Consider the following 27,191-nt stretch of genomic DNA (forward strand, 5'->3'; position numbering starts at 1 on the left):
CATGAATAACGTAATGTATACTTTATAACATACTTTTTATAATTGTTTAAAGTATTAAAAAGAGCTTGCAGGACCTACCAGTGACTTCTCCGTGCCGTGTGGTGCCAAGCTCCCGTTATGTGAGCCAGCCTAACCCCGTTTCAAGTATTTAACCAACATTATTGGCAGGTCAGGACCTGGCTCCAAACTGCGATAAGAATTTGCTGACTTCAGGAGAACAGCACACGAAAAAATAGACATAGTTCGCTACAAACAGGCTGGTACTATACAGCACGAAAGGGTTCTGTTTAATGTATTTTGACGAGGGAACTAAGATGCAGCATAACCACTTACAACATGCAGCTGGGCATTAGTGACTGATACAACTTCAAATTATGTTTTAGAAGGCCGTGAAAGCAAACATTTGGTATAACTATACAGGGACTCCTCTATTCATATTCTTTGGGTCTTTCGGTAAAGGCACGTAGATAGGTTCAAAGAAAATAACAAAAAAACTACGACATTTCGATCGCAACACAAGCGGTCATCATCCTGATGACGATCGTCAGGGAGTGGAGAAAAAAAATCACGTATTAATACTGTAATATGTATTTACTATGAAAGGCAAAACTTTGCAAAAAATAAGGTTGTTTTATGTTTGGCAGTGGAAAGCAGATGCATTGCCGCACACCCACGTGACTTACAGGAACATCGTTTTTTACTTTTACAGGAATGGAAATAAAAGAGTTGATGATTAACCATTTTTAAACAATTTATCGAGACAACACAAATATAAATAAGGTCAAATATCGAGGGGGATTTCTCGATGCTTGGATGAGAATCCCTTATTTACACATGTGAAACCCCAAAGAGGCACAATGTCATTTTGCAAGGAATACGTGGAAATACATAGAGATGGAGAAAAGGTTAATACAGTGACACACCTCTGTTACACATTGAAGTGAGGATTGCTGTAAAAGATAAGTAATGCTGTATTGAATCTAGATTTGAAATTTTCGTGACTGCAAGGATCCATACTCTTTGGTAGGTATAAAAAATAAAATACATTTAATCACGACATTTCGAGCGCAACACAAGTGTCCGTCATCAGGTGGGACAACCACAGCAAGAAACAATTTCTGAAGTGGGTAAGCGGTATGGCGCTGCAGGTTACTTTTTTGATGGAGTTAAAGAGCGATTTGTGATCGCAGGCCATTGAGGCAGACTCCATCTCCGCAGCAACCTGCGACCACCACCCATCCTTGCAGCTCCTCACGGCTTTCCGAACCTACGAGAGAAGGCTGCGGTAAGCCTCCTCATTCTTCGACGTGGGATGCTGTAGCCGATGAGAGTGGGCCTGTCGCTTTTTCTCAGCCAGCCTGAACACCTCCTCTGTCAGCCAGGGTCTCGGTGGAGGTCTGGACCGTGTACCCAAAGCAGCCATTGCAGCTGCATGAGCCACAGTCCTAAATCTCACCCATTTCCCCTCGACATCTGGAGGAGTGGGGGATGATGCCAACCCCAGCCGCAAGTGATGATGACATTCTCGCTTGCAACTTAGATCAGCTAACTGAGACCATGCCACTATGGGTTTGAATGGGGTCCTGGTTGTACACCCACCACCGTAGTGAAAGAATGGCAGGCGCATCTTACAGATGACAAGTTGATGGTCAGTGAGCAGATCAGCTCCGCGGTAGGTCCTGGTGTCAAGGACATGGGCCCACATCTGCTGTTCCATCACTATGGAGTCCAGCAGATGTTCTTGCTTATACCCGACATGCATCCATGATGTTGTGTGGATGCGCCGATGCCGGAACAGCTTGTTGGTAATAACAAGCCCATGGGCTGCGCAAAAGTCTAGCAGCCTCCTGCCGTTGTTATTGAGCTGATCTGGCCCATGCCTTCCAATCACTCCAGACCAGGCGCCAGCATCATGACCAAATCAGACATTGAAGTCACCCAACAAGATGACTCTATCCCGAGGGGCCACTTTAGCTAGTACCTGTGACAGGAGGTCATAGAAGGCATCTGACTCATCGGCCTTGCCTGCATCCCTCCACAGATGTTCGCCTTCGGTGGGGGCATAAGTAACCACGACCACCACTCATCGCCCTTGGTTGATGGGAAGGCGAGCCCAAAGTAGCCTGGGGATTACAGCTTTCCACACCTCACCGCCACGCTCCCATGCCCCTTCATTCTTTTGTTCAGAAGAAGAGCCACTCCTTGTTGTTTGGCAGTCTCCTGCCCCGAGTAGAGGACTGTCCACCCCTCATGGTGGCAGGATCCAGAGCCGGTCCACCAGACCTCCTGAATACCACAGAGATCCAGGCGGTACCAGTCTGGCTCCCGACAGAGGAGTGGCAGCCTCTCCTCCGCAGTAAGCGTTCGAACATTTCATGTGGCCACCCACAGTGGTTTTTTGTTTCTGGAGGAGCCCCGGGGGTAACGATTCAGTCTCCTGGCTCTGCCAAATGGGGTTTGGCCAGAAGACGTCATAGACGCCTGTCCCCCCGGGGCCTCCGGCACAAGCTTATTAATTAAAATTTTCAGTCGTGGTTTGCTCAATAGGCCCTCCCCCCACGGCACTGCCCAACACAGCGTTGCCGTCCGGCACCAACGAGGAGATAGGGGGTTGTTTTTGCCGGACAAATATTGCACAGTACTATAAATCGTCATGCCAGGAGACATCTCTTCCAGCAGCGTAACTCTCTTCCGGACGCTTAAGTATCTACCAGAAGTGGAATAGCCTTCTAAAAAGAAATATAAACCTTCCAGAAGAAGGACACATCTTCCAGAAGAGGAAATATCTGCCGAAATAACAAGTCCAAAAGACGTGTTCCAGAAGTTGAAAGCATCTTCCAGAAGAAGGTCACCAATGCCGAAAGTGAAAGCTCCTTTCTGACTGGGAGCATCTTCCAGAAGACAGCTGCGTCTTCCAGAAGAAGAAGCATCTTCCTTCCTAGAGCAGGAAGGCTCATTAACAGCTGATCCGACGGTGGCGATGGCTGCAATTCGCAGCCTCCTCGCCTTTCTTTTTCTTCTTACCACCGTTCTCTTCTCCGTGGCCACCGCGCTCCTCAGGGATGTCGAAGCTACGGCCAAGAACTCCAACTCGCCGGCGAGGTGGACATTCTCCGCTGATCGTCGGCGGATTGCGAGGAATGCGCCCGGTAATGGTGACAGCACGAACAGCAGCGGCAGTGCTGGCGATTTGTCCGGCCAAAGTCACGACGGCATCGCGGACGACCTGAGAGAAAGCACTTTCAACGTGAGTCTGCGCTGTCTCGCTGTACGTATGGGTTTATTTTTGTTTTAAATCCTAAATTATAACGACAACAAAAAGGTCAAGGCGCGGCCCTGCAATTCCTTTGGTCGCTTGCTTGCGGAAGGGGCCCTCTCAACTCCAGGGAGCTCTAGAAGACGCTGTTTTAATTTTTTGGCCTACTCTTCCAAGTTGGCCAGACGTATTGGGAAGAGAGGGGGTACGTGTACACCCACACTTGACCCCACGCACGCGGGGCCCGCCGAACCGACTACAGGTAGTCCCCGACTTACGACGGTTCGACTTACGATATTCGATCTTACGATGGCGATATCGATATGACAAAATTGTTAAATATTTTACATTTCACGCGGCAGGCAAACGCAGAAGCGTACGAGGTACGATGCTGTACGTTGGGACGCTGCCGGGATGTACTCATCTCCCGCAGATAGGATTGTTTCCTGAAAAAACTTTTCATGAAATTGCAGTTCATATAGGTAGGATAAGGATTTACCTTGTTTTTAACTCTAGATTTGAAGCTTTCGTGACTGCAAGGATTCATACTCTTAGGTTTTTCGGTAAAGTCACGTAGGTGAAAAATAAAGAAAAAATCTAATAAAAAATAAAAAATTATAGAAATAAAATAATAAATCATTGTTTTTAACTTTTAATTTTACTGTGCAATACAGTATTGTAATGAATAAATACATACAGTATATAGTTTATACTTACGATGGGGTCGTCGTAACTCATCTCCATCGTAATTCGGGGACTACCTCTATAACCCTTTTATACTTGCCGGGTGGAGACAACGGAGGGCCTGGGTGGGTGGGATAAACCAAAAACAAACGATTGTGCCGGCAAATCGAACCGGTGACCAGTTTACACCACGGCTCCATCAGTCCGAGCCATTTGCTTGGGAATTACATTGAGAGAAACCGAAAGAGGAAGTTCTCAACGCGGACTGGAGGGCGTTACACGCAGGTTAAACATTATTCGTGCAAACGGATCGTTGGAACTGTATTATACAAACCGAGTACGTTGGTGCGATGGGTGATAACTTCTGTATGGTGAAAGACCGGAGTGGTGGCCAAGAAATGGAACGCGTCTGAAATTCCACGGCCAGCAAGGAGATGGAACGATGAAATCTATACGCGTGCAGGTGCAGAACTGTGATAGGTGGTGGTGACCAGCGGAGGCCTTCATCCAGCAGTGGATTGATCAAGGCTGATGGTGACTTGTAAAACGTTACCAGATGATCTACACTATGTCCAATAACGACTGTATAAGCCTCCCTCACCCACCGCCGTGAGAATGTGGAATTTCCACCAGTGGTTCAAGGCTGCCTTTGGTGAACTGGTTAAATGACGTCTGAATGGCTGCTAAATATTTGAAATGTGAGAGGTGGAGATCTCACATATATGGCAAACTATACCACTGGGAGTGTACTTTTTTTTACACGCATTTATTTAACTCACTGTTGTCGTATCCTCAAAAAATCTTGTAACTCAATTTTTACCCATTTCCCAATGTCGTATCGACTGCAAACTTGGCATACTTATGTCATACTGATGACAATACTATATTCTATCATTACATTTTTTTAAAAATCTTTTTTATATTTTATGTTTCGGCTTGGGTTTATTTGTCCACGCTAAACTCACGTTGGCTGTAAATCACCAAGTCCCTTACGTTATGGCAAGCTTCGGGGCCACTTCCTGGAGTCGTGGAGTTCTGCCATTACTCCTACGGTACATTTCATTAAAGCGTGTTTTAAAAAAAAAGTATTTTTAAATATAACTTATTTAATGCTTATCTCTTCACTTAAAAGGCACCACCCATCCGTGTTTTCAAGTCCAGTTCAGCGTTCAAATGTAATACTATTCCTAGAATATTCCCCACTTGACCCTTCCTCTCCATGTACCTTTAAATCAAGGCTCACCACCTGGTGATTCTGTGTTGTCACTAGTGCACAAACAACAAAAACAACGAGTCATCATTCGTTCATGAAACTTCCTGAAAAGGAAAAAAACATAATAGGTGACGTTTCGGGCAATAGCCCCTAAATAGTACATCAAAGGCTTGACTCTCCACCCTGGTGCTTCCATGTTTCATACATTTATTTTTCTGACGTGTTTTTCCTCGCTGCTTATCGCATGTCCCAGGCATCTGTGTCGACTTTCAACTTGTCTTGAGAATGGTACCATTCTTGCCTTATATCTCACCTAGTCCATTCTTTGGGATCTCTGAAATCCATCTCGCCATTCTCATTGCAAATGTAAGTAACACAGCAGTGTTATGCACAGTTAGAATATTTGCATAGAATGCTATTTGGATCACCACTTATTTATCAATACATTAAATTAATTTACCTTTTCAAGTTGTAGGAGCAGTTAAAGCCTAATAATGCCGTGCAGGTCGTGAGGGGGTTCACCATACCCTTTCTACTCTGGTCAGGATTCGTGATGGGGAACACGGGACAATTGATTTAGCTGCACTGCCCTCAATAGCCCACAATTTCCCACAATGCTGATAACGTCTGTTTTATTGTTGTTGAGCATTTTGGTGACCCATTTAAACACTTATTGTCTACATTGAAAACGGATTTCTTTTGAACTGCCTTTTGTGTTCAGTTTGTCCTTCCCCTACACCTCCAATTAGCACGTTTGTGGACGTATGGTGCGAAAGAAGTTTAATATACATACAGGCTCAACGCTGCTTAGTTTCCATGGACTCACAGGTTCTGGAGCATTTCAGGTTCATACTTAAGTTGGAGCTTTCGTGACTGCAGGAATTACTCTTTGGTTTTTTCGGTAAAGTCACGTATAAAGAGAAAAGTATTTAATTCATTATTTTCTCTTTATACGTGACTTTACCAAAAGAACCAAAGAGTAGAGCATTTCAGGTGTTTTGTCAATGGCTAGGTGTGGAGCATGAAGGCAAATAATGCCTCTGTTTGCTTGTCAGTCTTGTCATTGCACAATAATAGAGAACGCGTAAGCCACTGCACACTTCCTGATTTGTGCTCTTTGGGGGTTTCCGTGAAATGCAAACTGCTCATAAAACAAAGTGACGATTTGCAGGTGCAAAATCTTACATCCTTCGATTCCAGTGGAAACTGACATCAGCAGTCTTCGTGGAAGCCCCGTTATGAAGTGTCTGGCCCATTTGGCGAGATGTCATCTGCCTTGCCTGGTATACAGGAGCACGTGGGTTCGATCCCGACCCTGGTGCCTGTATGTTTGGAGTTTGCATGTTCTCCCCGTGGTTGCGTGGATTTTTTTCCGGGTCCTCAGGTTTTTCGCTCATTTAGATATTCATTTAGAATATTTGCCTGCAATACATTTTCACATTATAATTCAGTTCGCATATGAAAAAGAGCTATATAGTTCTGTGTGCCTTACCTGGTAAAATAAAAAATAGTTTATAGTTTATTAAAGGATTCAGTATTGGGCCTCCCTATTTTACTGTGGATAAGGGGAGTTCTGTACTCCAGAAGTTATGAATGAGACAATTTTCACCCGCATTGTTATATTACCTTAAGAAACATTTAATGAAACATGATTATTTGTTATTGATGGATCAGTTGGCCTAGATTTTCTGTGTTTTATGACTGTGCTTTAAATAAACACGGTGTTTGTACTGTTGGTAGTTAGCTGCTGAACGTAAACACAAGTAAGATTGACGCACACATTTTGGAACAGAGTTCCAATGTGGTTGAATTTCTTGTCAGGCACGTGGGTTATTTCCAGAAAGGAAAACTACACTTGTTTAAGTATCCGTCCATTCTGATTTGGAATATCCTGTGACGCTTAGCCATGGCATTTCTTCTAAATTAGATTTCAGGATGAATAACATGTCCCTGTTTTATTTCCAGTAGCATAAACAGACACTGGTAAATGTTTTACATTATCTGGCTCTTCTCATGTATGTTTGCAAACTTTTGTTGGAACATGTTATTGATACTGATTTTGCTATAATCCAGCCAGATGGCACTGTGATGGGAACACTTGACTCACAAATTCCAAGCTCAGATTCTGGTAAGGGGTTGGCATAATCCCTTCGGGATAGATAAAGTGTGGAAAGTCAACAGTGGTTGTCAATGGAAAATACTGATTCCTGCTGTCGTAATGTGATATTGCGCAGCCGGCTGATGGCCACTAACAGAGGTGGCCATCACCCCACTGCTCATGTGGTGTGGATTGCAGGAGGGGAATCGGCCATTAACGGAGGAGAACTAGAAATCTGCAATGTTTTGTGGGTTTCAGGCTCAACGGTCCCGAAGATTTCTGGAGGAGCCACGGATTACAAACACTTGCGGATTTTATTAGTGTGTGGATTTTGTGGCCTGCTGTAGCGTCACATTGTTACATTGTTTAAAGGGTTACCCAAAACCTGGCGATAACAAATCAGCACAAATAGGAATATCCTTATATTATGTATTATTCAGCATGTTATGCCTATTTTAGCATGTATCGATGTTTGGGTCCGATCGTTTGAGTAAAATGTGTGTTGTACACCCTCCACCACCCAACACAGCCAATTAAAAAAGTTGTCTCGTGGACAAACGTGCCAGGCTCAACCCTACAGCGTAGCCTTCGAGGTCTCACGCCTCGGTAGCATTCGGGTGATTGGGTCAAAGGCTAGGTGTGAACACATGAAGGAAGGATATGCCTGTGCTGGCTTGCCAACCTTGTTATTGCGCAATAATAGAGACGCATAAGCCACTGCAACTTCTTGATTTTTGCTCATAGGGGGTTTCCGTGAAATGTGAAACTGCTCCGAAAATAAAACGACACTTTGCAGATGGGCAAAGTCTTAACATCCTTCGAATCCAATGGAAACCGACATTGGCAATCTTCGTGGAAACCCCCGTTAAGAATTATCTCGCCTACGTGCAGTATTTGAACGTTAAAATAATACAGTGCATGCTGGATGAGTGCCCGTGGACGCCATGCGGGCCGTGAGGTTTATTTGACTATGCTTCACGATGCTGGGCGGCAGTGTGTCGGTGAAATAATACGGTAAATATATACGATACTAGCGGTTAGTACCCGGCGTTGCCCGGGCGAAAAAGGCAGACACATGTAGTTACACACGCAAATCCATTGATACACACACATAGAGTTACACGCACAAATGGACTCACGCATACATACATATATAGACTGAACAACAACAACCGCCATTCGCCACTAAGTGGTGGTGACGTCACAACAACGCTTGTGCCAGGCTATGTGCACCTTGAGGCCACTTATTCAAGTATCATCTTCATGCCCACATTTTCTGTCATGTGGCACATCCTTTTGCATCCCAAGCCTAATTTTTACTTGTGTCTGGGAAAATGAAGTGATGCTTTACACGGGCAACGTTTTTTTACATCCTAAGAGCCCAGAATGGGTTACTTTGTGGATAAAATTAGTAAAATCCCAGATAATCTCACAGATAATAGGATCCGTGATATTGGTCGCCTATATCACCACAGATTAGAGGACACATTCTACTGTCCTGTGTTGCAGTTGTGAATGAGACAACTTCCATTCACAATGTGTCATACAAGCGAAAGAAGAACTGTTTTTTGTGTTTAATTTATTGTACTCCCCCCGCACCTGCGATTAGCACGATTTGGTTACGTAAAGTGCGAAAGAAGTTCAACATACATAAATATAAAATAAAAAAATTATATATCATGACGTTTCAATCACAACACAAGCGGTCGTCCTCAGGCGGAAAAAAACAATCCAGCAGTGGAACTGCTGAACCAGCGAGAGAGCTGTTACAACAACAAGAGGTTATTTATGTGGCGATGGGCAAGCAAGCGGGGTCTGAGCTGGAAAGGAATTCCATCCCCGGGCGCAAGCACGTCAGTTGTGTTAATGGGGGAGATTAGGGAAAGAGAGATTAGGGAGAGAGATTAGCATGAAATGAGCTTCCGTCGCCGCATAAGAGTATCATCCCCGCATATGCGCACAACAGCAGTGTTAATGGGAGATTATCACTATGTTGATGGGAGACATTAGGCAGGGAGATTAGGGGGATTAGTAAGTTAATGTCATGTCTATGTAACACAAGCTGCGGTGCTGCCAACTGCAAGAGCATCCACACAAGAGAACCACAGCAATGGTGGTCGCACTGACCTGAGGCCCTAGTGCCACGTGAGCGAATAGCAAAATCGCCCATTCTCCAACAAGACATTGAACCCAGTTTTGGAAATCCACTTTCCAAGGGGGCCAGAACCTTCCCTCCGAGAACTATCCAATTCAAATTTCTACACGGAGCCGACATGACCAACCAGAGGAGAGTGCTAGGTTTGGTACAGCCTCATCTCCGGACTGTCTGAGGTGCCCCCCGTGTGTAGTACACGATTACGAACATGCTTTCCGGTCATGTACAACTATAGCTTACGTCTACAAACATATAATGATGAGATTTACAATACACGTGTAAACATAAGTGTGGAAACTACACAGCAGGGTCTGAGATAAGTGGGACTGACTCCAGATCAGAACTCTTTGTTAAGGACTTTCAATATAGTGGCCAGGAAAACCATATTGAGTACGTGGAAGTATTACGAACCCCCCTCCCTGCCCTTCCCATACTCAATGGCTGAATTAATTCAGCCTAATCTCAGCACTGCAGCATCCTGAGCTATTAGCTCGTAGACAAGGAAGAAGAATACACACGTACAAAGGGGTCCATTCCTAAATATTACACAAGTCTTAAATACCTTAGCCCAGAACGGCAATGACCTGCCCCCCCTCCCCCCCCCCACCTGCTCTGATGAGTCCGATGTACCTGGTACCTTCGATGCCTCTGGTAACATCGTCCAGAACTTCAGGATGTTGCAATGTATTAGGTAAGGGAAGATGTGGAATAAAACATTTAACATTAAAAAAAAGTAAAGGAACAAGTAACTAAGATGATAGGGTGCCTTACAAAAATAGTCGCGTGGAGGTCGGAGAACAGAAGATTGGACAGGCCCTGACAAAGCCATGGAGGGATGACATCATGCACGGGCTGAAAAACAGTGTCTGCAGGGCGTACAGGATTGATTGTGCAATGGTAGTGATACAATTACAAGTCAACAGGGAAGAAACTGCATTAATGCGGTCGGTGTCTCTTTCCCAATATTGAATTGGCTTTAAGACTGAATCTGCTCAGGCATCATAGGTGGTTATTCATTTTTGTACCGGGCAATCCAACAGCATTTGTTAAATGGGCAACTGCTGTTGATTAGAGAAAAAGAAACCAGGTCACGTTTTGTTTGCTTAAGTAAGCAAATAACAGTGCTGGAAAACATTTGTTTGGAAAGCCCATTGGTTGGTGAATCACAATGTTATTTTGAACAATACAAATATTTCCCATGTTTATTTCAACATTGTTAAAGGTAATATACAATATAGTTTGTCAATAGTGTGTATAAAGCATCTGGAATGCTGCCGTGGTGGAAGGGGTGAGAGAGTGAACTGCGCTAGAGGTCGCCAGCTCGGCTGTTCAAATGTAGGACACGTTTCTTTAATCCCCCCCCCACCTCTGTCGACGCAGCAATATTATTCGGTTCACCGTAGTTGCTCGACCAACAGGTCACGTATGGTGGAGTAAAGGGCAGGAACTCGCCACCTTTCCACTACTTCTGGCCAGCATGGAAGAGGAGGCCAAATACCCTCTTGAGCTCCCTCTAAGTGGAGAGCTGCACTTATACTTCTGTTAAAACGCATAAATGCCAATACATTTCGAGATGTAATTATGAGTTGTGTCTGGTGCTTGTATTTAATAGTATATATGTTTTTTTTACCAGACAAGTAGTAGCATATTAAAGAATACTGAGAGGTTCTTGAATAATCTGTCGGTGAAGTGTTTCAGCCATCTCACTTTGTTTCGTTGTCTTTCTATTTCACAGCAATCCTTTAAAGATGATGACGGCAGTCAAATGACTCTGGCTTGGGTTGGAAACAAGTCCGGGGTAAGATGCATGTTTACCAATTTCCTACTTTTATCTCTACCTAATCCAGATGTTTTTAATCTAGTATAATATTTTGGGTAAAATTACCACATGGATAATCAACGTTTTTGGGTTTAGATCGCGTTATTTATAAATGTGTCGTAACCCTCCACCACCCGACACGGCCAATCAGTAAAAAAAGTGTCACGTTGACAAAAGACAATTAGTTCACTGCTTTAGCCCACCGGTGTGTTGAAGCGTGAAACCACAACAATTTACAACTTGAGTACGACGTTTCGCTGGTAATTGCATCCAGCATCATCGGGCAATTCGCCAGGATGGGGGTCGCGAAAGCCTACGTGTTAAACTTACCACATGGAGCTGAACTTGAAAATAGTTGTGACTCTAGAACATTGCGTCTTGAGTGTGCTTTCAATGAGTGTGCTTTTCATGCGTGCGTAGCCATCCGATTAGCACGGTTGGCTATGTACGGTGCAAAAGAAGTTCTACATACAGGCATACATATGTACGTCAGGCGAGAAACAGGAATTCACCATCGTGCATTTGTATGAAAACTTTCAAATAAAATGAACAATCAACTCTAAAAATAATAGCTCTTCTCTTATAGTATATAGTCCTTGGGTTTTGAGCTGTCTAACATGAGTTTACATTTTTAGATGTATGTATGGATGTTTAACTTATTTCGTACCGGCACTTCACGAAAGAAACCGCTAGTGCACACACCGATGGTGACAGTTCAGAGTTCTGAGATGGATTCGTGGAGTTGGCAGAAATGATCAGTTTAACACGTAGGCTTTCGCGACCAATATTATTCATAATCAACGTTTTTGGGTTAGATCGCGTTATTTATAAATGTGTCGTAAACCTCCACCACCCGACACGGCCAATCAGCAAAAAAGTGCCACGTTGACAAAAGACAAATAGTTCACTACTTTAGCCCATCGGTGTGTTGAAGAGTGAAACCACAACATTTACAATTTTTGAGTACGACGTTTCGCTGGTAATTGCATCCAGCATCATCGGGCAATTCACCAGAATGGTGAGGCTCTGCTCTTGCTCCCGGTGTTAAATAGAGCAGCAGCAGCAGGGTGACGTAATCATTTAATTCATCATTGTACCTGATGTCTTTTGTCAACGTGACACTTTTTTGCTGATTGGTCGTGTCGGCAGAGGTCGCAAACGGGTTTTGATTCCTTACCCGTACCCGTACCCGGCCGCACCAGGGTCGCAAATGGGTACCCGTACCCGTACCTGGCAGGGTACGGGTAGCCGGGTATCGGGTAGGGTACGGGTATCGGGTACCCAGTTGCGACCTCTGCGTGTCTGGTGGTGGAGGGTTATGACACATTTATAAATAACGCGATCTAACCCAAAAACGTTTATCATGAATGGCAGAAATGATCTTGTGAAAAATTAAGAAGTACAATGACGAGTTAAGGTAGAGTCGATAGAGGAGAAGTTGAGTGAGAATCGACTGAGATGGTTTGTACGTGTGGCCAGAAGGTCAGAAGACTAAATTGAAAAGAAAGTTCATAAGGTCAGAATACAACATTGCAAAGGAAGTCCACGCAAAGACCTTAGAAGAAAAGGGAAATTTGAGGGAGACCGAAGAGAGAGAATACTTGGGAAAGAAGATTTAAACTTGTGGGACAAAAAGCGCGGAAGAAGTGACTGGCGCTAACATATTTTGTTCTCGGGAATCACACTCTAAACTCATGAGACAGCTGAGGTATGTGTGCAGAAGATAAGAGATAGTGGCTGCCATGTTTAGTGTGGCCAGGGAATGTATGTACAAGATAATATCTGCACTATTTATTTATTGGGTTAGTTTAAGTGAGATATATCTTACACATTTTAAACTTTAACCTGTCATCGAACTGTTCCATCTGCTCCGTGATTGTGTGACCTACATGTTCACATGGGGCCCTGCTTGTTGGTCAAAATAATTACGGCGGTTGTAAATCAAACACAAAACTTCCAATAAAATCGGTAGCATATTTCCTTTGAAAATATTATGGTTTGGTTTAAAATTAAAAAAAATCATAAAGCAAAATATTTCAATAAATCAGATCATCATTACAATTGGTATTTGTGCCATTCTCAAAGCACAAAGCTATCCCGAGGGTGCTAAGTATTGCAGACAGTCTGCTGTAGTTCCCAGTAGAGGTTGTTGTTGCTATGTGTAATTTTAAATTTTGGCAAATTTGGACCATAACGCTGGCAAACAATGTCCTACTGTCTTCGAATGAGTCCCTCTGTAAATCTTTAATGTCCATTGTGAAGTAGCGGGCATGTGTATATTTATGGATTAATAAATACCCGCGTTATTAACTGTGGCCTGCCAGATTCAATCCACGAACCTCTGCAATAGGTGATAAACACAGTTTGTTGGGCCACGTCACCCACCACTTACATTCGATCATGTGCAGAGTACCAACTGTGACATATGCGTGTGCAAAGAAGAATGGAAAGATACATGCCCGTAATATAATGTGAAGGACTCAGATTTTGGGAACAAACACAATTCAGAGACTTGCCGATTTGGGCAGGACACATCCCACAAATAGAAGATGCCCAAAGGACAAGAATAGCGATAGATTGGCAGCTCAAGAAGAGATTTCAACCCCCAAGAACAAATCGCCACAGAGATTTAGCACTGAGATTAAGCAATCGTGTACAGGAGTAAGCGGTCATGTTTTATGGGGTGGGGGGGGACAGTCTTCTTCCGTATGGCTGCTGATGTAGATGCAGAGCGACAACTGCAATATCCGCGTCAGAAGCAGCGGAGTGTATCCGCTGTCTCCTTTGTGTTTGTGGATTGGGTATTGCATCGTAATATGTTGTGCGGTCCATTCTGGATGACCACAGTCGCACAGTGAGGGATAGAGATGGTGTGTGGAGCCTTTCATCTAGCAGTGAATGTGACACACATTGTGATGATGTTAATGATGTCAGCAATAAAAACATTCTTATTTTAAAATGTTGCATTCTCCATATTTTAAAATGCTCCCCAAACTTGTTCTTCGTGTATATAAAGTTATATAAATATGGTCACGAGCGTACACACACACTGGATCACAAGATGCACTCCGAACCTCTTCTGTATAATACAAGAGGAGAAAAGTGTGTTTATAATCCTGTGTTGCCTTCCCATTTCCTTAGGTTGTGTTGGCATTAACAGCAAGAGACTTCAATGTGCCATTCTTGCAGCTGTTGTTTGATCGAAGCAAACTCTACATAAGGTATTTATAGAACCAAAACACACACTTGAGCTTGGATAATCATCACGTCTGTGTTGCTGTTGTAAGCTGAGGATATTAATGATTCATAATTTTATACATTTGGTACTTGCGCCATTCTTATAGCGCAGGATTATAGCCAAGGCGCTATGTTTCGCAGACTGATGTAGTTCACCGGTAGGGGGCGATGCTGCTACGTGCGATTCCAAATGAGTAACACGCCGGTCATTTTTCAAATTTGGACCACGATGCCAGCACACAGGTCAAATCAATTTGAATGACATCAGTTGAGCTTTTTAACATCAAACATAGCAGTGAAAAACCTCTCCTGAAAAAAATCTGGAGGCTCGGTGAAATTTTCCTGGATAACAAATAAATTACATTTCTAAATATATTATTAACAAATTATTAATGAAAACTACTTTTTACTGATTGTATGTTCGGAGTCCAGGGTTGGAGCTCTGAGAGGGGGCCCCTCTATAGTGGAGGCCCTTGTGCCAGCGGTGGTTCGAGCAAGTAGTTGCAGGACTGCACCTTTATTACCTTTTACAAGCAGAGCCATATATATAGATACTCCACTGATTTCTAATGACCCGCTTTATTCCCTCAATGGGGGATTGAATATTGTTAAAGTGATGGCTTGATATCTTCTAGAGCAGAGAGTGTTAAAATATTGAATTTCGAGGAGTGAAATTGGTGGCAGACTTTAAAATACATTGTTGTTTTCAGCGTAATTTCTCCCTGTACTTAAAGTGGGTTACACTTAAATGGATCACCAAGTATATTTTAGGAAACTCGTAAAAAAATGTATTCCCCAGTTATTTAAATACATTCAGAAGTACTGTCAGAAATTCCATCTTACTCTTTATTAAAAGCTGAAATTCAGTAGGCTCTTGATTATCCACGTGCAGATTATCCGATTTGCTAATTAACTGCGCACCTGATATTTTAACATAAATTTAAAATGAATGTATTTTCATTTATGGCCAAATTAATGATCTAAAAATAGTAATACATTGTTTTTCTTGTACAAGAGTATTACAAGTCACATTCTTATATCGAACAAATATGAGCTCCGGTTAATCGTAAATTCAGGTGATCGCCTCTACAGTACAGTGGTTGCATATCTTTACAACATTGGGTGGATTTTGATTTTGATTGGCGTGGCTCTGCTGCTATCCACTTAGTGGGCAGTCTCCTGCGCGGGAGCAGGAAAGTGTTATCACTGAGCACGCCCATCGCTCGGTTGATCGTTAGTATTCGTTCTAAATTGAAAAACAATCAAAATCGAATGTCCGCGGTCATTCTCCCCGTCATTAGCATGGATAATCGAGAGTATTTCATTGCCTTGACTTCCATATATAAAAGGAAACGGGACCTACCCTTTTTGGTAGAATCAGTTGTGCAACTGAAACAATACAAATACGAGAGCCTGACTTTTATGATGGTGATGCAGTCTCAACGGTTATTGTTTGAGATTCCACAGTGGAAAGATGTTAACTACCTTTCCTAGTATACAGAAGGTAGTGCGTTCCATCCCGAACCTCCCCGTGGTCACGTACATTTTTCTCCAGGTCCCCCGGTTTTTCCTTCCACATTTAGAAACATGTGTTTAGAGTATCTGGTTGCTAGATATTTCCACATGATAAGCCACTTCGTTCAGCTATCATTTGTGGCCAGGTCGCTTCTGAAAAGAGCTATATAGCTCAGTGGGCTTTACCTGGTAAAATAAAAATAGTGGAGTTTTAGTTTAGTTTGACAGTGTGATTTGATTTACTGATTATTGCGTTGATGTTGCAGTACGGATTATGGCAAAACTTACAAGGACATCACGGGAGAGATAGGAAATGGCATGATCAGAAATGATCACTCCATCATCTCTCATCCACTGAATCCACAACGGGTAAGTGCTGTATTAGCCCAAAGGTGAGCACACTCACAAATTAATCAAGCGGGATGGTTAGGTATGCGAAGACACCTGAGAGAGATTCAGTCGCTCTACCACTCTGTGGCTTCTCATGGTTGTGTTGAGGAGAGCTGGCGACGACTCGCTCAGAGACGGAGGTGAGGTTAAGGGCTTTCGCCGTTTATCAAGGGCTACACAAGACACGGGAGGGGTGAACCACTTCCCAGGGGTTAGGGGTCCCACTGGTTCCCAACACAGCCGGCTGCCCTGTGCTCTCCTCTGCGCCGGCCGTGGGATCATCCAACACGGCCGATCGAGGAGCACAGCCACGTCCAGCCCTGGCTCCCCGTTTCACCCTCTCTCGACCCTTGACTCCAGTTACGACCCCGCTTACGTCACAGGGTCCCCCCTTTATCCTCGAGGAGTTGTGTCGCACTGTCCAGTGCGCATGACCCCATGTCCCGTGACGCCATCGCGCCGGACAGCGCACATGACGCCACTACTGTCTTCTACTCCTCTACAGTTGTGTGTGTGTCGCTCCCCGATGTGTTGGCTTGTTGCACCATGCGTTGTTCGGCACAATGTCCGACGTTTCACTCCACGTGCTTGGGAGCACCTTCAGCAACCAACATTCAGTGCCGCTCATTATGCACTTGAACACTGCCACTGTAACTATACATTAAGCAGTCCCCCTTAGAATACAGTATAATGTCGCATATCCAACTTGATAGTCACCGACGTTATTAGAAACATATGTGAAAGGTGTGTGGATATGTGTAGAAAATTATAATGACACCCTGCACGAATAGTTTTCTGGACAAAAAGTGTAAACTGCTTAACTTGACGAAATGCTTGAATGTACTTTTAGAAGTGAATGAATGTAATATTTTAACAATATCAGTACCCTAAGTGAAAAGGTCAGAATTAGGAACATCTATAGAAAACGACATGCACAAAAAGCTGCACTGTGTGGGGGCAGCTAATTGATTAGGGCTGACATACGGCAATAGGATGTGCGGCTGTGTACAGAGATTTGCTCATTATAATTGGTGTCGATTGACACTGTCTCTTTTCCTCCACGGCCCCCTCTGAACATACAGGTTGTGCTGCTGACGGAAAAGTTGGGGCACGTCATCCTCTACTTCCTGGTGACCTCCAACGACGGAGGTTTGAACTTTGAGGTCAAGCCTATACCGTTCGCTCCAATGACCAAGTTCTCGTTCCATCCGATAAACCCCGACGTTCTCGTGTGCATCAGCCTCAACGTAAGAACCTTCATGCGACCGATGTTATCGGATGCAATAGCCGAGTTTTTCGCGGTTGCCGCTGCTGTGTTTTCGTGTTGGACCACGCATTATCTCACGTGATGTCCGATGTTCCGCTCCGTGTACTGAAAGTGCAGCTAAAGTTGAGGGAGTGAATCGATGTCCTGAAGCAGCTCCCCCAGCAAATGGAGAAAAATATCAGACATCGTGCCGAACAAAATGCGTGGTACAACCCGAAAATGCATGGGGCGTGCTGTGTGATTTGTTAATGGCTCTTGCATTCAGTCAGGTTTGGACGCTTCATTTTGAAAGTTTTGCTAAAATAATGATCACTGAGTTTATGTCCGTCATACCAATTGTGCCATGAGTTTTGGCCAGGTTGCGGAGGTGCGCTCGCATGCAATTCAGCACCTTTGAGGTTGTGGTGCGCTGATCCTGTAGAGCAGGGGCGGGGAACCTTTTTTCTGCCAAGGGCCATTTGGCTATTTATAACATCATTCGCAGGCCATGCAAAATTAAATTTATGTTGCTATGAAAAAAGTGCCTAGATTTATTGAATTTCGAGTCATGCGGTTGCCTTGGCAGGGCCAGACCAAATGATTTCTTGGGCCTCATATGGCCCGCGGGCCGGACGTTCCCCACCCCTGCTGTAGAGGCTTCAGGAATTGCATATGTGGGATGCAAACAATGGCATAACCCGAAACCTGTACAGCAAATAACACTTGGCGCATTCATCAATATGAATACCTTTTAAAGAAATACGTAGAAATAGTTGATATTTCAGCCAATGGTCCTTCATCAAAGAAGAGAGTTTGTCCGATGAATGTGTTTGTATATTTGGAGTTTGCATAGATTTTTCTCCGGGTTCTCCGTTTTTTCCGTCCACGTTAAGAATCAACATGCTTTAGAGTATTTGGGTGAAAGAAATGTCCACATTACAAGCCACGTCGTTGAGCTATTGGTGGCCAGATCGCTTCTGAAAATTAGCTTTCTAGCTTAGTGGGCCGTACCTGCTCAAATAAAAATAGTTTAGTTTAATAAGTGTAGTTTATAGTTTGAGTTTATTTTTGCATAATTTGTGCTTGTACACCACTGCCAACCAAGCAGCAGCAGAATCACCAAATGGTTTGTACAGCCGGTAGATCCGTTCTCTTGTCAAAACTTTCCCTCGTACATTTTGTCCACTGTGGTTGACTGTTGTGATTTGGTGGCTTTTCGGCCACGGTGACACGAGCCTCAAATTTTTGTGAATGCAGTCCTCATAGGATGACATCTATGTATGTGTAGTGGGCTCAAACGGAGACTCAGACGTACTGTTTGGTGACAACACATTTATGAATACCAACACACTAACACAAAGGGGTAACTGCCCCTTCACCAGATAATAACCTATGGTGGTGGTCCACCAGGCTAACGACGCTAACTACACTGGGAGTTAGCTACCACGGACGGGGCCCCAGCTTGGGTCTGGGTCCCCGTGTTAGTGACTTGTCTTCGGACATAGTGCGTAGACGTAGAGTCTTGAGGATCACAACAGCAGCCGGTCCCACTGGGAGGGACCGGCTTATAGCCTCCGTGGCGGCGCTCGCTCCGCCCCTAGCCACGACCCCCTTCTCGAACCCTTGAGGAGGATCTCCAACTTGACACGTGGTCCCCCCAGCCCCCCTTTGGGGGTCCCCAGGTCAACCAGAGTGCCATTGCCCCTTAAAACTCCGTTCCGGGGCCGGCACCCCCGCACTCCATCCTGTAGGGCTGGCACTGCACGCAGCGCGTGGTGCCATTGGTTGCTGTCAGTCATAGCTCCTCGAGCCCCGCTAAGGCCGGTACTGCATCCACCTTCTGTGGTGTCTGCGGTGTCGATACATCGCGCGCCGTGCCTCTCCCAGGCCGGCTTCACACAGTGACATGCAACGATGTCACTACATATGTATGTTGAACTTATTTCGCACCGCACGCAGCCAAACGTGCTTATAGGAGATGGGGGGGAAGGACAACAAACTGAACACAAAAATCAGTTCTGAAGAAATGGATATTCAGTCTAGATTTTAAAAGTGCATAGCTCCCAGTAGCTTCCTAATATCGGAAGAGCATTCTAGACGGCTACAGAAGCGCATAAAAAGTGCACGATGCGGTGACAATCTTTGTTCGATGTTTAGCCAGAAGCCGCCGCGAGGATGACTGGAGTTTGCGCGTTGCTTTATGCTCCGTGACGAGATTATCAAGGTTAATTTGTGGCGAGCATTTTGTACTGAGTGCGACCTATTTTCAGAGAGAAGTGTGCCGACTATGCTCGTGAAATTGAATCGAGCCGAGCGTGGCCTTCACAGTGCAGGCAGCTGGTGGAATTTAGCGTTCGCTGTAATGGACGTACTTACAGTCTTGTGAATAAATTACGTGAAACGCTTTCAACACATTTTGAGATGGTGTTCCTTTGACTAAAGTCGCATTAAAATAAAAAACCCATTTTAAAATCTAGTAGGTGTTTGTGCGTGTATGTGAGTGACCAGATTTGTATAACTTTATCGACCAATGGGCACGAGTTTTGGGTGGATTTTACGTTCGGGACCATCTTATAATTTGGAGAATACAGTAATCGTCGTGAACAATAACATTTGTTTATTTTTTAGGCTTCGCTCTTCATCACGAAAGACTTTGGGATTACCTGGCGTTTAATTCATAGCCATGTCATCACATATAAATGGTGAGCCTCGGTTCTGAATAAGCACAAACATTACAACGTACATTTGTCGTGTTTAAAGTGAAAATGAAGCTCTTGAATCAAAATATATATTTTTTGCCAGGATCAGTGGCATACAGCTCAATTTCAACAGATTAGCTTTTAGGCCACTTCACCTCATTTAGCTTGGTAACGTTAACAATAAAATCCCCTGGTATTTCCAGTGACTTCAGATAGCGATGTAAAAACATACATTTGAGAAAAAAACATTAAAGTGAGCCACTGTAAATAATGTAAACTATATTCGGCTCCCGAATTAGAATTGTTTGAGTTTGGGTGCCTTAAATAAAATGAATCCATTAGATAACACTTGACAGTATTTGTAACACTTGAAAGAGTTTGCGCATTCGCGTTTTATGTCCGGCTTTAACATCGGTTCACGATAACCCTCGTATAAAGATGACCCAGTACGAACTGAACGTCAATATTAAGTTGGCTTGCTTTTTCGGGACATGCCCTATGAAATCGATGGGCAAATTTATGAAAGGGTTGCCCATAATCAGTGCCAAAAGAACCCACCTTGTTTTGTACTGACCATGTGGCCGATGCACGCAAGCCCTCTACAACGGAGCCGCTATTTGAGCTCCGTGGTCTCAATGTGGTCTGCAGGCAATAATTCTCAAGAGAGATAAAATATGAACGGAACTTTAGTATACGGCTGTGTTGCTATGAGAGGCCTACTTTATAGAAAACCGGCAAAAAAAGTAAAAAATTGTTGTCCTGTTGGCTTATCTCGGCCTATGGACATACTGCCTCCTGCACACCTGGTGCAACTGCTTCCATTATCCCTGATTCAATACTCACAACGACATGCTACAAATTGTTACAAAAACAATGGCTAACCGTGGCTCTTCTTGTTATTTGTGTTTTTCGCGTATTGTAAAAGTGTGGTCCGTAACGCAAAGCACAGTTGTCATCGCATTTATTTTGCTATTCTTCTGGGTGAATGGACAATTTAAACTTTTACGGTAACATCTTGATGGCTATTTTGAAAGCTTACAGATTTTATGTTTTATATTTGCATAAGTGTTGCACGCGTGATTGTGCGTGCAATTTCAATTGATTATCTTGTTCAGATTACAGTACATGGCGCGTGTCATGCGTGTGAATAATTAATGTCCTAATCTTATAAATCTAATAATTTTCATTCCACTGGAGTTTCTGTATGCGCTGCAAGGTCAAGACAAAGGCTGTCTGTGACGGTAGTGTTTTGAATTGAGATGGAAGTCAACGATTGCACCTATTTACATTAACAGGGCAGAGGATGGATCACTCTACCTTACATCGACGGGTGGCGACGGTCCACAATGTAAGTGTGCCTTTTTTTAAACGCGTTACATGGTCATTCGCATGCTCACAATAATATGCAGCGAGTAAATAGCACGTTCATAATCATAGCATTGGTCCCACTGCTACTACAATGTTCAAAGGGTGATCCAATTTTATAGATGCCCCCAACAAGTGTTTTGAAAGCGACGGTCCTTGTATCTCAAAGGAGAGTTACATGAGTTCACAAGTGAGATTGGTGGAAGATAAGTCGAGGCTTTGACATAAAATATTTGTTCCCATTTAGTGGTGGTATCGCTAAATGGATCGCACTGCGTATTTGCCAATATAGACACCCACTATACAAATGCTGAAAAGAATTACCAAATATTTATATTGCAAAAGTGGTACTTCAGAATGAACATGTTAAACATTTTGGTGCAAGATTTCGTATTAATGTGGATCTTTAAGTATCGATTTATGATACACTGCCGCATGAGGGCCTTCCCACGCTGCAGAGCGTGCGGTTTGTTTGGTCATTTGTTTGGTAATCCTGGTAGGAACCTCCTGGTTACACCTGCCCACAGGGGATTATTGTGTCCGTCGTGCACCAAGCTCTCAAGGTGTATGGATATTGTGACTACACAATCCGCAAAGCTATCACCCCAACCGTGAGGAAGGAGCCATCTGAGGATCCAATCAAAACCATCACCTTGCCATACATAGCAGGGGTTACCAAAAATATTTCCAAAATCATGAACAAACACAAAATCCAGGTCCGATTTAACACGGTACATAAAATTCGTGATCTGATCCCATCTGTTAAGGACAAGATTCCTGACATGCAATATCCCGGCGCCTACAAACTAAGCTGTATCTGCGGCGGCAGTTACATTGGGGAAACTAAGCGACATATCTCAGACCGTGTTCGTGAGCATAAGGCAAATTTGAAACACGGTGGGACCAGTACTTCTGCCGTGGCTGATCATTATTTTAATGCAGCTGGCTCACACGAAATTGATTTCTCTAAGACGATGATATTTGCAAGCCCACTGGCTATCAACAACGATTCGTTCATAAAGCCATCCATTTCTACAGATACAGACAATTTCAACCGAGAGGATGGGTACAAACTCGGCAATCATTGGAAAGATGTCATCAACCACTTTGGGTCATGACATGATTTGTGTTTTTTCTTGTTAAGGGAACACAGGTCAAGTCATGACTTGATTTGTGTTTTCCTGTTACCTTACCCCAGGGCACATATACCCTGCCCACTTCGTTCTGACACCCTTTGGCACATCGTTTCCTCCTGAAGACGATCGCTTGTGTTGTGATCGAAACGTCTTGGTTTTTTTCTTCTTGGTTCTTTCGGTAAAGTCACGTAGAAGGGAAGTAATAAAATAATACAAATAAAACATAATAAAATAATTCTCACGACGTTTCGGCCACAACGCAAGCAGCCGTCCTCAGGTGAAGAATGAAACCCCACCAAGCTTGGAGCGTATATTTAAGCTGGGTTGGAGGGGGGAAGAAGAGCGCCTTGACAAATATACGCTCCAAGCTTGGTGGTGTTTCATTCTTCACCTGAGGACGGCTGCTTGCGTTGTGGCCGAAACGTCGTGAGAATTATTGTATTATGTTTTATTTTTATTATTTTATTACTTCCCTTCTACGTGACTTTACCGAAAGAACCAAAAAGATGAATCCCTGCAGTCACGAAAGCTTTAAATCGAAAAGTCTTTGTTTTTGTTTTTTATTTTTATTCACTTTATTTGTATTATTTTTCTATCTATGTGACTTTACCGAAAGAACCAAAGAATATGATTTATTGCAGTCACGAAAGTTTTAAGTAAAAATTAAGGTAGTGTTCTTAACAAATGTGAGTTTTTTTTATTGTATGTGCTTGTGCACCTCTAACGATGCTGCAGGAGCAGCATCACCTCCAAGATAATGTGTTGATTATTGTAATAGTATTTGTAAATTGATTGTTTCTGATCAAGATGTTTGTAATATTTGATTGGCAGACAACAAACAGTGGCTGCGACTGCAGAAGTCCATCAATTATGGAGATACGTTCTTGGTAATGGCCAGTGGAATTCAAGAGTTTGGAGTGGCCGGTCACTTCATGTACGCGAGTGTGCTTTATCAAAATGTGAGTGTCAAGGAAGTTTATAATTTAACAAGATATATCAATCTTAATAACTCGACAGTCATTGTAATGGACACCTTTGTATGTATGTTGAACTTGTTTCGCACCGTACATAGCCAACCGTGCTGATCGGAGATATCCTTAAAAGACCTTGGGCTGCTGCAATACGGCCATACGACGATCTGAGATTCACAATAGTCACATCGTCCATTTTGCTCCGTAACTATATATCGTGATTATAATTGTCTAGAATAGATTTTTTTTAAACGTTTTATTTCTTGACAACTTAGTTATCCAATGACAATATGAATACTGAAAGTTATATATTAATTGCTATTATCCATTCGAGTAATGCTCTGTCTGTAAAATGTTTTCCGTCGTAGTTTACGGCATGGATATTATATGAAGTCGTCATTTTCCTAGTTCATTTCATTATCTTAGTGTAACTGACAGCATGTAATACAAAAATGGCTATGGGTAGTCCTAAGTTTAGCGAACTACAATTCAACAACTTTTAACTAATCTTTATTTGGACTGGAAGTCCAGAAAAGCACAAAAATAGTACATGAACCATGCGAAATACACATTTTAAAAAATATTAGAAACTGATTTCTCAATGATTGTCATTTCGTGACATGTGCAAGTGTATTGTATCATGAAAATTAATATCATGGCAGCCCTATAAAGACCTAATACCAGATGTAATATTTTAACAGCACACCTTGATGGTCATGTGTTGACTGGAAAATTTGCAGGATATGTCAGAAGGAGGGAAGCTGGTGAGGCCTGGTGGCATCAACAGCATTGCAAATGATGACCTCTGATTTTTGTCATTGCAGGCCAGACTAGCTTTGCACATCTCCATCGATGGAGGCAAAAACTGGAACATAGCCCAGCTGGCGCCCTCCAATGTGTCACGGGTGAGTGAGCACACAGCCAGCCGCTCTCTACTTATTTGCGTAAAGAAAAAGATTTTAAAAATGTTCTTCTTAGATCGGATGCATTCAATCTGATTTTGTCAGAGGCATAAGGTTTTTATTATGGCTCTCATAAATCAGGGTGACAGGATTACCTTGTGGCCCAAATAACAGTCTCAAAAACTGTTTTTGTTTACATTTGACTCCGTGGCTTTTACCGGGCGAGTGTTTACACAATGTCTGGGGTTCAAATTCATCATCGGCCCAGTACTGACCAAAGCATGCAACAAATACAAACTACAGCCCCTTTGTCATTCTACTGCTGGATGAGGGCCTCCCCTTGCTGTGCGGGGAATCTTCTGGATGAAATGCCCCATACGAATGTTAATTATTATTGAGGGTTAATTGACCATACTTCACCATCGCGGTCAGTGCACGTTTGAAGGCGAGGGTGGCGGAGTGCAGAATAACGATAGATTCTGTTGCGTTGCCCTCCACTGCCCACAGCGCCCATCACGCCTGTGGTCTTTCTTGTTGCATGGTGTTTTTCCATTCAAGTACTATCCAAGCCCAAATTCCTGCTTAGCTTTCGCGGTCTGATGGTATCGAGAGCAGTGCGGTGGATTTGGCCGTCTGTAGTTGTTTGTCCACCTATTATTTAATACAGGGATGCACTCTTTTAAACTGTGACCCTATAACTTTGGGCCTCCTACGTCTCCCTTTGCCAAATGAGGATGATCACTTTGAGCTCGCTCGTTATGAGCAGTGTGGTATTAGAGAGAGCCCTTTGTCAATTAACTGCAAGATTAAGTCCTCCCCATGTGTCGACAATGGCGGTTATTTGACCATACTTCATCACATTGGTCAGTGTGGCTCGGTGAATCTTGGGGGTGGAAGGGGGGGGAATGTCCCAGGACCTGTTTGATATCGCTCATCACTGATGTCAGCGGCGACCTCGGACTCAAACTCAGATCGCGGGTTGATATTGAAGTGTGGTAACCATGGCTGCGCACCATAAATACAGTAGTGTCTTTTTTTTTTAATATTATAGAAAGTCCATGCCTGCATTTTGCTTGTGTGTTTCACTTTCAGATATATGCCGTGCTGTGGTATGATGAAGACATGTTGTTTATGCATGTTGATGACCCGGAAGGTAGGATATTGTTCACCACTGCATGTGTTACAAAATACTCATCCGTATCTTACCTACCCTGAATACAAACTGCATTTGGTAATATATATAATGATATTTCAGCTTGTGATGTAGCTTGGCAATCACAACATTCAACACACAAGCGTCACTTGAACTTAAATATCTTCTAAATGTTATTACAGGGCTCCGCCGAGTCGAGGCCTTTGCGCTAGCAGTGGCGTGAGCAATCAAGTTCAGTGTTGCACCAAGCTGCTGTTTATGACAACAGCAGCTTTGGTACAATTACATGAGAGCCCATTTCTAAACGCCCCTGCATTGTCCTTGTAATTCAGTTAGTGTAGAATAGAATTAGCCCGCTTACTGTTTTATTACACTCATTGAGAGGCAAAATAAATTGTCGAGGACGGGTGATGAAAAGTATTTAGTGACAATGCTATTTAATGCTCTACTTTCGTACCACATGCTTATTTTATCAACCGACATTAACGTTTCAAGTTTATTTTTGCTAAACCCAGTAATATCTCAAAACACCTGGTGGTGTGGTGGGATGCAACGGTGGCGAGATGTTAACTATCTCGCCTGGTGTTCAGGAAGTCGTGGGTTTGATCCCGACCCTGACGCCTGTATATTTTTAATTTGCACGTTTTCCCTGTGGTTGTGTGGATTTCGTTTTGAGTCCTCCGGTTTTTCTCTCCATATTTAGAATCAACATGAGTTTCAAGTATTTTGCTGCATTCCACATTATAAGCCGCTAATCTAATCTGATCGGCGTATGCTGCTCACGTGATATCTAAGAATACCTTCACTTTTGATGGATAATGCTGCTCTGGTGTAATGATTAGTATACTTGACCCGGCATGCCAGTTGAAACGGCTGCCAAGTTTCTTAAATCTCCCCAACAGTTATAAACGGGCACACCACGGTTAGTCAATCGGCATGTCGTGCGTGGTGGGGGTAAGGTGTGAGGCCAGCGTAGAAGAGTAGGCCAAATACCCTGGAGGAGCTGTCCAGAACTCTAAGTGGGGAGGCTCTTCTGCCAGCAGTCTCACGAGGAAGACATTGCAGGGCTGCACCTTTTACCAAAGGAGAGAGAGATACGTCCTCACTGCTACCCCCTTTGGCTGTGCGCAGTGAAGACCTATGGATCCATCTACACTTCGGACAAGCAAGGAATCATCTTCTCCAAGTCGCTTGACAGGCACTTCTTCACCACGTTCTTGTTCAACACCGACTTCACCCCCGTCGCGTCAATGAAGGGCGTCTACATCACCACCCGCATAGCAGAAGGTACGAGACCATTTATTTTACTTCAAGGCGTTTCAAAAGCATTTGTGGATTCGTACACGTGTAGA

General features: G+C 43.5%; 2 protein-coding genes across 3 annotated transcripts in view; one reads left to right on the top strand and one right to left on the bottom strand.

The window, feature by feature from the left end:
• The window catches only part of LOC144945690 (C4b-binding protein alpha chain-like), a 29,042-nt gene extending 28,884 nt beyond the window's left edge, over positions 1-158 (bottom strand). Inside the window, exon 1 of the mRNA XM_078874258.1 lies at positions 79-158. The gene's annotated coding sequence lies outside the window, so the exon portion shown is untranslated. The remainder of the gene's footprint in view (positions 1-78) is intronic.
• A 2,705-nt stretch (positions 159-2,863) lies between these two features.
• Positions 2,864-27,191, top strand: part of LOC144945604 (sortilin-like) — a 44,918-nt gene continuing 20,590 nt past the window's right edge. For both annotated transcript variants that reach the window (XM_078874111.1, XM_078874112.1), the window contains exons 1-11: positions 2,864-3,247; positions 11,142-11,204; positions 14,367-14,446; positions 16,244-16,346; positions 17,450-17,614; positions 20,242-20,315; positions 21,608-21,660; positions 23,645-23,772; positions 24,609-24,689; positions 25,779-25,839; positions 26,971-27,126. In XM_078874111.1, coding sequence (XP_078730237.1) covers positions 2,981-3,247; positions 11,142-11,204; positions 14,367-14,446; positions 16,244-16,346; positions 17,450-17,614; positions 20,242-20,315; positions 21,608-21,660; positions 23,645-23,772; positions 24,609-24,689; positions 25,779-25,839; positions 26,971-27,126 — 1,231 coding nt within the window. In that variant the 5' untranslated portion in view covers positions 2,864-2,980. The remainder of the gene's footprint in view (positions 3,248-11,141; positions 11,205-14,366; positions 14,447-16,243; positions 16,347-17,449; positions 17,615-20,241; positions 20,316-21,607; positions 21,661-23,644; positions 23,773-24,608; positions 24,690-25,778; positions 25,840-26,970; positions 27,127-27,191) is intronic.

Source organism: Lampetra fluviatilis, chromosome 38, assembly GCF_964198595.1.
Source record: "Lampetra fluviatilis chromosome 38, kcLamFluv1.1, whole genome shotgun sequence".
Classification (NCBI taxonomy): domain Eukaryota; kingdom Metazoa; phylum Chordata; class Hyperoartia; order Petromyzontiformes; family Petromyzontidae; genus Lampetra; species Lampetra fluviatilis.